At 45.0% G+C, this 15,595-nt stretch overlaps 1 protein-coding gene across 4 annotated transcripts in view; it reads left to right on the forward strand.

The window, feature by feature from the left end:
• The window catches only part of MYO1E (myosin IE), a 197,251-nt gene that overhangs the window by 116,850 nt on the left and 64,806 nt on the right, over positions 1–15,595 (forward strand). For all 4 annotated transcript variants that reach the window (XM_059699613.1, XM_059699616.1, XM_059699609.1 and 1 more), the window contains 5 exons: positions 2,795–2,929; positions 4,848–4,980; positions 10,563–10,759; positions 14,138–14,218; positions 14,526–14,612. In XM_059699613.1, coding sequence (XP_059555596.1) covers positions 2,795–2,929; positions 4,848–4,980; positions 10,563–10,759; positions 14,138–14,218; positions 14,526–14,612 — 633 coding nt within the window. The remainder of the gene's footprint in view (positions 1–2,794; positions 2,930–4,847; positions 4,981–10,562; positions 10,760–14,137; positions 14,219–14,525; positions 14,613–15,595) is intronic.

Raw genomic sequence — 15,595 nt, forward strand, 5'->3', positions numbered from 1 at the left:
TCCTCTCAGCAATCAGGTGTAGACAATCTAGCCTGTAAGCCAAGGAGCATTTATCACAATAGAATGTGTAAGTCAGCGTGCAGAGAATTCTCAGAACGAATGTCCCTAACCTCGCAGGAGAGTAAGTTCTAGTCGGGGTGAGAAGACAAACAGAGTTAAGTAATCAAGAAAGTATTGATAAGACTTCAAAACAAAAGCTTGATTCTTTGCCAAATAGAAGTTCGTGTGGGGAGAATTGACTGGGGTGGGAAGGGGAGGTCTGTGAAGGGGGTGCAGGATGACATGGAAGGGAGGCTGTGCAGGCAGGTCTGGTGGCCTGGACAGGGCACTGGAAGTGTGAGCGAGTCCTCAATGAGTTTGCAAGGGCAGAGTCTTCAAAATAAAAAAAAAAGTCAGGAAATCTAGACCAGGACTGGGAATAATTCAGTTATTGGACGAAGGACTTGAAATAGGCTACGGATCTTTTTCCCCCCCATCACCATTTGTCCCCCTTTACCCTCTCCTACTTCCCCCATTGGCCATGGATCTTTAATGTCAGCTCAAAAAGTTTTGACTTAGACACTCAGCAGCCGTGGAGACTTTGGGGCTGTGTTCCAGTCTTTGGCAGTCATCTGACTCAGATAGTTTTAAAAATGTTTTTAACTATTTTAAAAATATAAAGATATGATAGACAATATCATTATGTATGAGTTTATATACATTTCATTTATTGGGGATCCACATTAGATTTCTTTGAAGAAAGGCCTGCGACTATTTTTTGTTTTGCTCCAGTTTAAAGACCACTGGATTGGAGGGAAGTTATACTGTGTTGGTAGCTCGAATTCAGTCTTATCGATTACATAGATGTCTTAGACCAAGCATGTCAAACTCGGGGACCACAGGCCACATGCCTCATTTATTTGGCCCATGTTAGCCTTTGAGTTTGACATGCTTGTCTTAGGCGATGGCAAACAATTCTTCCAGTTAGTTTGTTGGTTGAAAGAATACATAAATGACCAAAAGCTTTTGTGACTTCAGTAATGCTTTCAATTGTATTAATCAAAGCAACATGCACAGATGATTGAAAAATAATTTTGTATAGCACACACATAGTATAGTATTTACTAAGCACTAGAGCGAAGTTCATAATTGTTTCCAGGACCCCTTTCAATAAATGCTGGCCCCATTCCCTGTGCCTTTCTCCCCCCTCTCCCCCCCCCCCAGGAATCCCCTGCCCACAGGTTGGAAACCAGCAGACTAGGGGCTGTGGAAGTGGTGAGCTTAGGGGAAGATGGAGGTAAAGATTCCGACATACAGTTAGAGCTGTGAATAGATGAGACACCCGTGGAAGTGAGTGTGGAGAGAAAAACCATGTCTCTACAAGACTGGGGGCCTGCGGACCGTCTGCAGATTGAGCAGGCCTTGGGGAGCAGGGGTTGGTCAGGGGAGGAAAACCAGGAACCTGCAGTGTCACGGCAGCCAGGGGAAGCTCGGGAATGAGCTTCAGGATCAAATGCCCAGAGCTCTTGTGGGTAAAGGGTGGGGCAGGGGTCTAGGGACCAAGAAAGGGCTGTTGGGCTTTGCCACTGGAAGTAGTGTCCAGCGTCCTTTCATCAGAATGGCGAGGGGAGAGGCCAGAGGGCAGGCGGTTAAGTCGTGATGGGAAAGTAGATCTGCAGCTTGAAGTTCACGGAGCCAATGAAATGCTTCTAAAGAAGGCAAAGAGCACGTGTTTGTAGATAGAAGAGAGTTGGGGTTGGGGTTGGGGGGGTGAAAATGCAAGTGAGGGGGCTGTGCCATGTGGGTGGGGAGAAAACAGGAAGAGTAAGGGAAAGTTTTTTCTCAGACAAAAGAAAAAAGATAAACAGAAGGGAAAGATAGGAAGAGGGTGGTACAAAAAGATTTCGAAAAGACTAGGAAGAAAACTAAGGGAAGCTGATGTCATGGGTGACCTGGGACTTCTCAGCCATGGAGATGAGGTTCCCTGTTTTGGGGATGTGCTGCTGAGTTGACATGAGGAACTTGACCGCAATGGAGAAGTGTGGAGAGGAACCGTCTCTATATTTTCCTAAGTCCCATTGGGTTGGAGCCAGCAGGGGGCTGGAGCTGGCTTGCCTGGGCTGTGTGCATCTCTTTCCATCTCTTCCTTCAGTGACATTTTCTTAATAATTTGACATCAGTCAGGGGAGAAGTATTTACACCATGGAAACTGGCAGACACTACAAAATCACTTTCTCCCCAAGACTTGCTCAAGTATTTGCAGCACAGCACTGGTGGGAGCCCTTTAAGAGGGTCTTGCTCAGACCTAAGGCAGATATCAGAGGTGGAACAAAAAGTCTGGGACAGCCATTTGCTTAAAGGTTGCAGAATGCCAGAGTGTGGACCTTTGGTGGCTTTTTAACATGCACCCTGCAGTGAGCGCATGGAGGGGCCAGCTGCGCTCTAGAAAGCCACAGGCCAGTTGAGCAGGAATGGGGAGGGATTATAACCTGGCTTGGTTTCCACTCTCTAGAGGGGTCTCACCGCGGAAGCACTGCAGTCTGCTCTCCGTGTTGGACAAGGGGAACTGCCCAGGTCTTGCAGGTCTTATCAGAGAGTTAAGGACCAGCATGTGCAGAGAGGACCTTGGGCTATCAGCAGTAGAGCAGAAATCCTGAAGCCCCGTCATATTTTGGGGGTGAGGACCACCGGTCGTTTCAGCAAGCAGGGCTAGAGAGTCCCCTCGCCCTTGTTCAGGGTGGAGGCAGCAGGAACCATGAGGGACTACTTTGAGGGCCGCATCTCACCCCCCCCCCCCCAATGTCTCTTGTTCCAGCTCATCGAGGGCGCCTCTGCCGACCAGAAGCAGAGCCTGGGCATCACCAGCATGGACTATTACTACTACCTGAGCCTCTCCGGGTCCTACAAGGTGGATGACATTGATGACAAGCGGGAGTTTCAGGAAACTCTGGTAAGTGCTGGTGCAGGACCACGCAGGATCTGCTCGCGGGCAGGGCATTGCGGCTGGTAGAGAGGGCACTGAAGGTTAGCAAAGCCAAGAGCAGCATGAAATTTCCACCTCTTTCTGCTGTAAGCAGTCCTATTTGTAAAACACATTTAAGCACCCTTCAATAGTCACCTGCCCAGCTGCCAGAGGACCGCTTAATGATTTGAGACGGGCAATAAAAAAGGAGCATGAACGTGCCCTGGCCGGAGGTTAGAGCAGTGGGTCTCAACCTTGGCTGCACATTAGAATCACCTGGGAATCTTTTTAAAATCCTGATTTCTGGGCCTCATCCTCTGGAAATTCTGTTTCTTTGGTATGGGATGAGGCCACAACATTAGTAACAAAGAAACAGAATTTCCGGAGGATGAGGCCCAGAAATCAGGATTTTAAAAAGATTCCCAGGTGATTCTAATGTGCAGCCAAGGCTGAGAACCACTGGGTTAGAGCGTCGTCTCGCACACCAAAGGGTGGAGGGTTCAATTCCTGCTCAAGGACATATACCTGAGTTGCAGGTTCAATCCCCAGTTGAGGCATGTTTGGAGGTAACCAATCGATGTGTCTCTCACATTGATGTGTCTCTCACACTGTGTGTGTGTGTGTGTGTGTGTGTGTGTCCCTCCCTCTCTTCCACTCTCGCTAAAAACCAACGGAAAAAAATATCCTCAGGTGAGGATTAACAAACAAACAAACAAAAATAGTGCATGCATCATTAACCCCCCCCCACACACACACACACACACACACAGGAGTTCTGATTAGCAGGTAAGAACTGTTGTGCATAGTGCATTTACCACACCTGTTTACTGGCAGCTCGCACAATTGCTCTGCCTCCTTAGAAAGGCAAAGCAGAGCGCTCTTGGGCCCTCAATCAGGTTAGACCCTGACTGAGTTTATTAGCACACCTTCAGGCTTCCCCCCCCACTCTCTCTTCACTCTGTACGTACAGGTCAGAGAGCTCTTCACTCGGTGCGTGCGTTATAGTACAAGAGGTTACATCCTCGGGGAAACAACTTAACAAGTCGAGTTAGACCTTTCTGGAGGTGGGCCGGTCACCCATTTAGCCTCAAAGAAATGCATCGCTACTGCCCTTTGAGTCAGCTATCAGCCTGGCCCAACCTCAGCCCAGAGCCAGAGCCCAGTGGGAGACCCCGCAGGGCATTTGGAGGTACAGCTCGAAGAAAGTTGGTGTTGGCTCTTGAAGGGCAGGATGTATTTCCAGGGGCCAGGACAAGAGGGGACATCAAGACGCCCCGAGGCCCCAAAGGAGCTGGCCGGAGCAATGCAGATGAGGGGCCTGCATTGGTCCTAGAGTAAATTTCCTTTGGAATATGGATATCCAAGACTCAAGCTTTTCGGCTGCTTTTATTCGATATTCGATTATATAGACCTCAGAAATAAGACTTCTCTGATGCTGTTATTATTTGAATCCCTGGAGATTTTTAACTGAGATCTTTTGCAAATGCAATCTATTTTCAGTCCTCCCAGTGAAGGGAAAGGCCTCTGTGTGTATTTGGAGTAGCTGGACACGGGCACCAGTGCCCTAGGGGGAGAGGCATGGCACCAGGATCACACCAAGGGATGCGGACAGACTTGTTGACTGTGCCCAGCTGCTGCTCCAGCTGCGCGCCTCTCCTCCTGCAGCTCTCTTGGCCCTTATCCTGGAGGGGAGCATGCTCTACTCGAGGACACACTGCCTTTCCAGCATGATGTTGAGACTTGAGAGAGTGCATTGGTCAGGGATAATGTCTGACTGGGACTTCCAGCTGCCGTCACTAGCTAAGCCACGTAGCACTGCACCACCCAGTCGAAGCTTGGGCTCCTGCGCTGTGTGCTTCTAAGGCTGGTGACCGGCTCACGTGGGTAATCTCTCTTCCGCTTCCAGCACGCGATGAACGTGATCGGGATCTTCGCGGAGGAGCAGGCGCTGGTGCTGCAGATCGTGGCAGGCGTGCTCCACCTGGGAAACATCAGCTTCAAAGAAGTCGGCAACTACGCCGCAGTGGAGAGTGAAGAGTGTGAGTAGCCGTGGCACACAGTTGTCGAACAAGGGGAAACCGTTGTTTAGCTCCATCAGAAGTAACCCACCGCTTTCCTTTGCTTAGATCTCAACTGAGGTATTTTGGGAAGAGATGAGAAGTCTCGGGCGTCCTGCTGTGGCAGAACAAAAGGGCCTGTGAGTGTCCAGGCCTCTTCTGCGCACCTGCCCACTCCTCCCGCCCATCTCCTCCCGCCTCCCGCATTAACTGTCCCAGAGTCGCACCCAGAGACCATTCGTGAATTCATTTCAGTTTATCATTAACCTTGGGGAAGCTGGCAGAATCTCACATCTAGGTTTAAAAGTAAAGCGATACTTTAATGAGGATTAGGGTAATAGCCGAATAACTCGAAAGATTTGTCTTCTCATAAAAACCTTCTCTATCACTGATCTTCAGGGTCTCCCTCCACCTAAAGGTCATGAAGAGCAAGTGATTGGATATATGGAAATATGGAAAGCTCACAGATTCAGTTTGCCCCATGGGTTGGATTAGATTGGATTTCTGAAAATGAAAAGAAAAAAAAGGACATTGACTATTGTGTTGCTATTGGTAATGGTCACTTTTAATGGTCACCTCTGTAGTAATCAGAGCCTGAGGCCCTGAATGGCCATTTTCACTCTTTGAGAACTCAGGAATCAAGTCCTTCCTGCAGAGACGTTATTGGTTTTGCATGGCACAGGCCCCCCAGTCACCAGGGCGTGTGACTGACTGTAGCCTCTTGGGCATCAGACGACTTTCCATCCTTTAACCACCCAGGAAGACATTTCTCCCTTTCTCAGCATTCTTCAAGGATGATAAATTTAGATGCTTAGTAATAAATAGTATCCCACTCATTGCTGACAATGCAGCAAGGCTATTTCCATTCCAAATAAGGTTCTTTTTATATTTTTGTTTTCTTTTGTGATAAAAAGGGAAGCTCAGCTAACTTCTGATGTCTGTCTGATAAAGAGCAAGATGAATTATGTTTACCAGGGGAAGGAACGGGGTGGAAAGCAGTAAATAGACAGGGTGTCCACAGAGTCTAGAAACACAACCTAACAATAATAATAATAACTATGTTTCTAGACTCTGTGGACATTGCCCCTCACATTTAACAAATGCACGGGAGTGTGCGGGAAGCTCATTAACACTTGGCCTTTTAACATGGACAGTTTGGTTTCTGTGAAAGTCGACTAGATTTCGCTTCCCTTTGTGGATGGCACAGTTCTTTACTGCCCCTTTATGCTGGAGAACAAAGTTATGACTCTGGCACAGCTAGCATTTCCCCATGTGCCTGGGCCAAGGCGTGGGGCCCAGGATTGGCAGCTGCCTGTGGAATGCCCTGATTGGCGGAGGTGGAGTGATGGGGATCGGGAAAGGCTGTGTTGGAAACCAAGGAAGTCCAGCAAAGAAATGTGCCCTCCTTCCAATAATTTGTTTTCTCTTCAGTTGGTAAGACCTTAGCATGGTTCAGAGGGGTGCCCTGTTAAAGCTTCCCCCGCCCCCTGCACTCAACTGTTCCCTTCCCCAGAGGCTTCCAGTCTCCCGTATTCCACTCAGGGCACGTGTGTTCCAGAGCACCTACACACACCCACTCATTTTTTCTCACTTTGTGCATCAGTGGGAACATAGAACATAGTCTGCAGTTGCCTTTTCACTTTACATTGTATCATGAGGGTTATTTTATAACTCACTGAGAAGCTTCCTCCTTTTCTGTAGCTGCAGAGCATTCCATTGCTTGGCTATATTTTAATTTAGTGAACTGGTCATCTGTTGATGGACGTAAGGGTAGTTTTGGATCTGCTGCTTTTACAATAATGAACGAACATTACTAAAATGAATAACCTGGTTGTGGTGTCTTTCTGATATTTGAATATTTGAGTATATCAGTGTAATAAATTTGTAGAGGGAAGAGCTAGCTCATGTTTGGTTAAGAGAAAAAAGCAAACTTTCTCTAGCTATCGTAGTGAGAGAAATGGTAAGATTTCCATCAGAGCTAAAGCAAAATAGCCATTAATAACAACGAATTGTATTGTTACGTTACCTTAGACTAACGGAGCTATAGAATTTCTGGAGTCAAACCTTTACATTGCTGAGAAGTCAAACAAACCTCAACTTGGGCACATGTGTACCTGTCGTTATCAATAGCATAAGATGGTTTTGTGGAAACAAGTCTTGCTCAAAAGATATTAAATCCAAATTAACCTAAGAATTTTATTGAAGGAAAATAACATGACATAAACAACGATGGGGAGTACAAGTGACCACACCTCTCCTTGGCCCTGTTAACTGTTTGTTTTGTGTGTGTGTTTTCACAAAAGAGAGAGGGAGAGAAAGATAGAAACATCAGTGATGAGGGAAAATCACTGTTTGGCAGCCTCCTGCACGTCCCCTATTGGGGATTGAGCCAACAACCCGGGCATGTGCCCTGACTGGGGATCAAACCATGACCTCCTGGTTCATAGGTCGACCCTCAACAACTAAGCCACACCGGCCGGGCTAATATTTATTTTTAAAAAACTTTTTTACCTTGCTGTTTCTTTTAAAATTGTAAAATGGAATTTTGTTTTGCTGCATCTTGTCAGTTTCTCTATTTTCTCTATACTTCACATGTAAAAGAAAAAATTAAATGTGACTTTTTAATGCACTAATAGAAATCTATCTTCATTATCAAAATGTGCTGAAACATTATTTTCTAGCAGGTTCTTCTATGTTCTACATAATTCTGATTAACTATACCAGAGTTACATCAGCATTTTTAAATGAATCAATGCCCGCTCCCTCCTCTCCTTCCCCAAGCCTCTGTACTGCTCCGAGGCAGTCCTTATGCAGCCACCCTCCCAGACACCTCATGGAAATTCACAGCCTGAAGGAAGTCAGTATGAGCAGCCCTGTAATTTTAGTACCAGGGCCGCCACTGAAGAAAATGTGAGGTCATAAAAGGTTATACTTGAAAAACATGGCACGGACTTTTTTAAAAGCCAGTACTGGATTTCCTCTCTAGACTTCTTAGCTGTTTCCCTCCGCCTGTGGCTCTGAATCTTGGCCAGATTCCATGCCCTGTTTTTCGCGTGCCTGCGGTCCTTCACTTGTGCCCTCCTCTACAGAAGAGGTGTGAGCCATGGAAGTAGATAGGGCATGTTTCCTTTACAATCTTGTCCGTCTGTTTGATCTCAAGGACTGCTTCTGTTTTGTTACACTTCTTTAGCTGTGGTCATAAAGATAATGGGATATACTTTTTCGCTAAATATTTGAACTGTGTCCCCATGTTAGCATGGTTATGGGCTTGGCAGGAGCTCATATTTACAGAACCAACAAAGTGAAGCTAATGATTTGTTGTATCAAACAATTCACTGTGTCGTTGCCATGAAGCGTGAGGGGTCCTGGTGAATTTACTATAAAACATTGACTACCAGTGTGTCAAGTGAAATACACGTGTACCTGACTGTCTGCCTGGTGACAGTGGTGACAATCAACACTGTAGCTTCCCTTAGTGAACCTCTTATACGTCAGACTCATTGGTAAATGGCTCTTGGTTCTCACAACAATCCTACTTGTGTCTAATCTGACTTACGGGCATCTGATGTTTTTGCTCTGTACAAAGGTAAGTTTCTGTTTAGTGGGAGATACATCCAGGTTCCTAAACATACATGTGAACATCAAAACTAAACTAAAAGAGGGTGGGAGGAGGATAAAGAAGGTAAAGATTATCAAATAGATGGTGATGGAGAGAGACGAGACTTTGATGAGCACACAATGTAATATACAAATGACGTATTATGGAATTGTACACTTGAAACTAATGTTATTAACCAATGTCACCCCAGTAAATTTAAATTTAAAAAACTAAATTAAAATCATCACTTCATGGCCTTTGCGCCAAGATCAAGTGTAAAAACTAATCTAAAGGAAATGGCCTTTGGCAAATTACTGCACTTGATTTATTCACATGCCCTTTTTAAAAGGAAGCTGTCTGCTAGTGGGAGCCTTTCTGTGGAACACTCACATAGATCACATACACCTTGTTCTGGCGTTGCACTTTTTCTAAATGCATTCACTGACTTAATCTCCTTGGAAGGTATATACTGAGAAATGTCAGCCTGTTCATTCTAACACCATCTGTGAAATTCAAACATTATTTTTTATTGGGAGGCTTGTGATTTTTGAGCATTAGCATGATAAGGTCTTTCACAAAATCCTTTTATCAGAGAATTTTGGAAAACTTTATGCAGAAAAAGAAGACTCGTAGTCCGGTTAAGAATTCTGATTTGTGTCCATAAAAATAGTGGGAGAAATCTGAGCATCCTTTTATGCCCAAGGATGGTTGGTGTCACTTACTCACATTAGAATGTTTTAACCAGAAAAAAAGAATTCCATTTATATCACTAGCCTCCTCTTGCAGAGTTTCACAGCTGGAAACAGGTTGCTGAGCCTGGGAACCTCAGCTTTTCTACCCGAAAGCCACACACTACACCACTGTATGTCCTCAGGGTGGGATGGGCGTGCTGTGATGTGAATAATACAACACCCTCCATTTTGTTCCATACGCCTCGCCCAGAAAAATCTTCTAACACCCCTCTCTAGATGCCATCTAGGACCCTTGACTCCAGCCCGACCATCTCAGACCATTCAATGATCTCCACTATTGGAATTGGTCCTGACCTTTTAAGCATCCACCATAACCTTCAGCTGTAGCCAGTGTTGGTCTACTCACTGTGTACCTCAACCATGTCTCTTGAATTCCTGCCTCCTCACCTTTACACATTCCATCCTTCCCTCTCTCCTCCTCTGCATCGATACCTATCCTGTCCATTCTTTTAGACCCCACCCATCTTCCTCAATCACCCAAGCAAGTAGTAATATCTTTCTGTTCTAAATTCCCCCAGGACTTTATTATCTATCTGTGTCACATATTTAGCTTTTATTTGGCAAACTACTTTTGCCTCCTCTAGGTTGTCATCAGAGTTTCTTCAATAATCTGTGTCCTGTCCTCTCCCTTTAACAACCCCACATATGGTAACTACTCAAAAAATAAGTGGTTGGTTGTAATTATTAGTTTGATGATATCAGATGCTTCCAGCTCTTTGTGAATGATGCTATGAAAACACTGTATCAAAGAGGAAGAAAACAATATTTGGAGCCAAAGAAATGTTGCTTGATTTAGTTCCTTCCGGCTGTCTTGCTGCAAGCTTGGAGAGATGTCCATTTTAGGCATTCAGCTGTGATCTCAGTAGGGGGGATTGGTTTAATGCCACCCTTCTTGGTTAACTGATTTGTATTATTGGAAGCTCAGTCATCATAGGAATTGACTCATGTAATAGAATAACTGGGAAAAGCAAAATGGATGGGTGTGTGTGGGATTGCTGATAAGCGGTCTTCACTAGCCTGAAAGTTCTTGGGACTAAAGATGGTGTCTTGTGTGTGTGTGTGTGTGTGTGTGTGTGTGTGTGTTTATGCATTTGCGTGGGTGCGCGCGCACGCAAATGCATAAACACACACACACACACACAAGTGCCTCCCTGTTTGTGAGATGCATTGTTAACATTCTTAAAAACAATCGAGGTTTATTTTGTTTTCTATAGTTTTGGCTTTTCCTGCCTATCTCCTGGGGATAAACCAGGACCGGCTGAAAGAAAAGCTGACGAGCCGGCAGATGGATAGCAAGTGGGGAGGCAAGTCGGAGTCCATCCACGTGACACTCAACGTGGAGCAGGCCTGCTACACCAGGGACGCCCTCGCCAAGGCCCTGCACTCCCGCGTCTTTGACTTCTTGGTGGATGTAAGTAGACGTAGCTGACTTGGTGATGCTTCATATTGTAGCTGCCAAGAGGAAAACTGCTAAGGGTTTCGTGTTCATGTGGCTCACTCCTTCTAACCATCACCTGACTCCCCTCCACTTTTCACCCTCTCATCCTGGGGCCAGTGTATCCTGCTTTTAGTTCTAGAATTCTCCACCAGGACACCAAGACAGTAACAGCTTCTCATGGACAAAATACAGGGTGGGGCAAAGGTAAGTTTATAGTTGTTCATATGGAAAATAATACACTAACTAACAAATAAGAGTAAGGTGTGGTTCCCGTACTCACAACTATAAACCCACTTTGCCCCCAGCCTGTATTTTATAGAGGCAGGACCGAAGGCCAGGGAAGGAGGAGACCAGGATCATGAAGGGGTCTTGACTTTGAGCCTAAAGATTTAGGGATGTTGTGTTTGTCATCTCTTACTGTGTTACAAATTAGTCTAGAACTTAGTAGCTTAAAACGATAAACATTTATTCTGTCATTTGGAAGTGACTTAGCTTGGTGGTTCTGATTCAGGGACGAGATTGTGGTCAAGATGCTGAGGGGAGTGATGGTCACCCCAGGGCTTGATTGGAGTTGGAGGATCTGGCTCCAAGCTGATACACTCACACGGCTATTCGCAGGACTCCTCGGGTCCTTGCTGCACGGCCCTTTCTTTTCAGCTGCTTGAATATTCTCACAGCATGGCAGCTGGTTTCCCCCAGAGTGGGTGATCTAAGAGAGAGCGAGGCAGAAGTCCCAGAGCTTTTAATGTCCTCGTCTTGAGCTCAAGTATTGCCGCTCTGCAATATTCTGTACCTTAGAAGCAGGTCACTAAGTACAGCCCACACATAAGGGGAGAAAAATTAGGTTCCACCTTCTGAAAGGAGGCGTATCAGAGGCTTCTTCGGCCCTTCACATCTGTGGACCCAACCAACTGTGGATAGAAAATATTCAGAAAATTAAAAAATGTTGTCAGTGATTATGTATTTAGGCCTATGATGGTTGTGCCTGTACTTTCTTGTTATAATTCCCTAAGCAATACAGCATAACAACTGTTTACCTAGCACTTACATTGTATTAGATATTTTAAGTAATATAGAGATGATTTGAGGTTTATGAGAGGATGTATATAGGTTATTTGCAAATACTATATGCCCTTTTATATAAGGGACTTGAGCATCCATGGATGTCGGTATTCACGGGCGTCCTGGAACCACTTCCCCACGGATATCAGGGGATGTCTGTATTTTAAAACAACCACAGATTTTTTTTCAATGATAGCATAATCATATATATATATATCAGACATCCCTTGAGGTGTGTGTGTTTGCATAATATTTGCATATATATACATATTTATGTATACCGCATATAGATCCTGAAAATTAGTCTTTGAGCAGTGTAGCACTGCCAGTGACAGTCTATGCTAATCATTGCAGCCTGAGTGGGAGAATAATAATAGCAAACACTTATTTAGCACTTACTATGTGTCAGATACTGTTCTAAGTATTTTAGGGGAAAAAAAACCAAAAACCTCATTTAATTCTTACCACAACCCTGTGACTCAGATAAGCTAACTGAGGCCCAGAGAGGTTAAGGCACTTACCCAAGGCCACACCACTCTTAGATAATAGACCTAGGAATTAAATCCAGGTAATTGGGCAGTGATCCAGTATTCTACTCCTCTGCCTTTTATATGATCAAGGCAGGAAGAACCCTCAGGAAGCCCAAGTCAAGGGCAGCAACGTGGTCATTAGACCCTAGAGGTCTGCATGATTGGGTGTGGTTAGGGTTGGGCAGGGCAGGGCAGCGTAGGGTAGTTATTCTGTGTACTCCTTGTGTCTAGTTTAAGGATACGATTGCTTGGGAAGGTCAAGGTCATGCCAGCATTAGCCATGTTTTTAACGTGTTCAGACCCTCCTTTTACTGACAAGGGAATCTTTGGCCCCAGTACTGGTGGAATTGCCCAGGGCCATTCAGCAAAAGGGTCATGCAGAACCGGGACTAGAACCCACACCTCCTGTCCCTGTTCAGTGTATCTTCCAGCACTGGGCTTCCCACCTTATTTCCTTTCCATCTTTTCCCAATTTTGTGTGTGTTAAAGAGGGTGGATGCTTCATGTAAGTGATACTAATTAGAGCTGACAGTTACCAAGCACTGACTGTGTACCAGGTACTGAGCTACATGTTCTACCTTATTACTCATTAGCTTGCAAAAGATGATTATCTTTTTTTCTTTTTTTTTCTTTTTTTGCCTGGAAAACAACTCTGGTACTTCAAGATTCATCCAGGTATTCACCGCCTCCAGGAATTTTTCTCCTGTGATCCTCCCTCCCCTGCAGTCCTCACAAACTCCCTCCAACCTACACTGCCCTCCTGTCATTAAGTCTGTTCCACTGAATTGCACATCTCTTTTCACAGTGATCGAGACCACAGACTTTTAAAAAATGTTTTCTAATTAAAAAAAGAACATAGACTTAGGCATCGTCCACTTAAGTGTCATCCCAGGCCCTCCCTCTTGCCCAGCGTGATCTCAGGGATTGCACTGTGATCGCTATTGGTATGAGAACTGCAGTGAGAATTAAAGGACCCGACACATACAAGGCACTTAGCAGAGTCTGGAGCAGGTGAATGTTAAATATACGGAAGCTGCTCTTATTAACATCACTTTAAAGGTAATTACTGGTATTATTAACCATAGTTGGCTCACCCCCTCTATAAGCTCCTGGCAACAGAGACTGTCTTCTTGACATCCCTGGCATATTGTGTTAGGTGATCATTAAATGATTAGTGAGTGGGGTTCTTCATGTGAAACAGATTTTACTTCGATCATCCGAGATGACATTTTCTTCCAATTCTCAAGACTTCCTGAAGAAAACTAACTCTGCCGGAATTTAATGGTTTTCATCATTAAGCAAACATTGTTTTTTCTGCTACCATAATAGTTTTCTGGGATTCTGGTGGTTTCCCAAAGTACTTGACATTGCACTGAGGCTTCTTTTTTTTAACAATTCGTAGTATTCTTTTTTTCCCCATCACCTATCCCCTCTGTGCCCTCTTCCACTCCACCCTGCAATCAGCACACTGTTGTCCATGTCCATGAGTTACCTCTCTCTCTCTCTTTTTTTTTTTTTTTTGCTCAATCCCGCCACACCCTCCAACATTTCCTCTTCCCCCACCAGAGCTGTCTGCCTGCTCTCTGTCTGTGAGGCACTGAGACGTTTTTAAAGCTGTAAGTCACTGCCTTGGTCTCTGTTTCCAGCAGGCACTAGTATTTGCTGTGTGTAGCCTGTTTGTTGTGTGCGGGATTGCTTCCCTCCCCCTCTGCATGTGCAGGAAAAGGAGTTAATTGCCATGCTGCTTACTTTCTCCTAGTCTATCAACAAAGCGATGGAGAAGGACCATGAAGAATACAACATCGGCGTTCTGGACATCTACGGCTTTGAAATATTCCAGGTAGGCCCAGTTTAAGTCATTGCAGACTGGGGAGGGTGATGCATTTCTTCTGGCTTGAAGAAATGATTAATTCTAGGCAGTGAAAAAAAAGAACACCCCACTATGGCCCAATTTTTGCCTTTGTGAGTTCTTTGGGCACCATCACCAACCTAGTTTCTCCTAAATCTAAACTATGCAGCCTTCTCCTGATGCCTCCAGCATTTCTGCAAAGGCTTGTCACATGGAAGCATCTCACTAGATCACTCAAGAAATGTCTTCGAAATGATTTTGCAGAAATGATTGATGGAAGTAACTTTTTCTTTTTCAGAAAAATGGCTTTGAACAGTTTTGTATCAATTTTGTTAATGAAAAATTACAGCAGATTTTTATTGAACTGACATTAAAGGCCGAACAGGTAAGCAGTCCCTCTTCCTTCATCGTGTTCTCCTTCTAATTTGTTTTCTTTTCAAGGGTGTAGACTTCTCTTTGGATAACAGCTTCAGATTGAGTCTTGTCTTAGGAAATGTCCTTAACAGTGTCAGGCAGACAAACCGCATGCCACTGGGACCTTTCCGTCTGTGAAATAGAAACACCCGCTGCTACATTTTCTTCCTCCTTTGAGCAAAGGATGCTGTGAAGTTGGACTTGGGACTGGCTGCTTCTACTGCTCTCTGACTCACTGACCAAGTGCAAAATGGAGACCTCGTTCCAACCCCTTTGTCTGTGGCATCTCCTGTGTGCCCAAGGAAAAGCATGGCTTTCTCAGAGTTGCTTTACTCCCAGTTCTCCTTAGAAATTAATGTGTCTTTAACAAAAGCTGGTGTTTTCGTTCTGGCTTGAAGAAACATGTCTTGCTTATCGTTTCTTCTGAAAGGCCAACGCAGGTCCCTGTATTCTGGATTCCGCATTGTGTTTCGATTCTACAGTGTCAGTAACAAAGTACCACAAACCAGGTGGCTTAAAACAACAGAGATTTCTCCTCTCAGAGGCCGGTATCAAAGTGTCACCAGAGCGTCACCCCTTTCAGAGGTTCTGGGGGGGATCCTTCCTTGGCTCTCCAGCTTCTGGTGGCTCCTGTCCTTGTTTGGTGGCACAACATGACTTCAGGCTCTGCCTCGGTCTTCACACGGCCTTTTCCAGTGTGTGTCCAAGTGTCTCTCCTTTCCCCTGTAAAGGCACAGGTGGTTGGATTAGGGGTCACCCCTAAATCCAAGATGATGTCTCTTGTGAGGTCCTTATCTAATTGTATCTACAAAGATCCTATTTCCAAACCTCACATTTTGAGATTTTAGGGGACATGTTCAACCCACTTGACATATGAAAGGCTGTTTGGGGATGTTTAGTGATGGAGCGTTCATGCTTAGGAGCCCCAGTGAGCAGAGGCGTTCACATAAACCT

This window comes from Myotis daubentonii, chromosome 1, assembly GCF_963259705.1.
Source record: "Myotis daubentonii chromosome 1, mMyoDau2.1, whole genome shotgun sequence".
In the NCBI taxonomy this organism is placed as follows: domain Eukaryota; kingdom Metazoa; phylum Chordata; class Mammalia; order Chiroptera; family Vespertilionidae; genus Myotis; species Myotis daubentonii.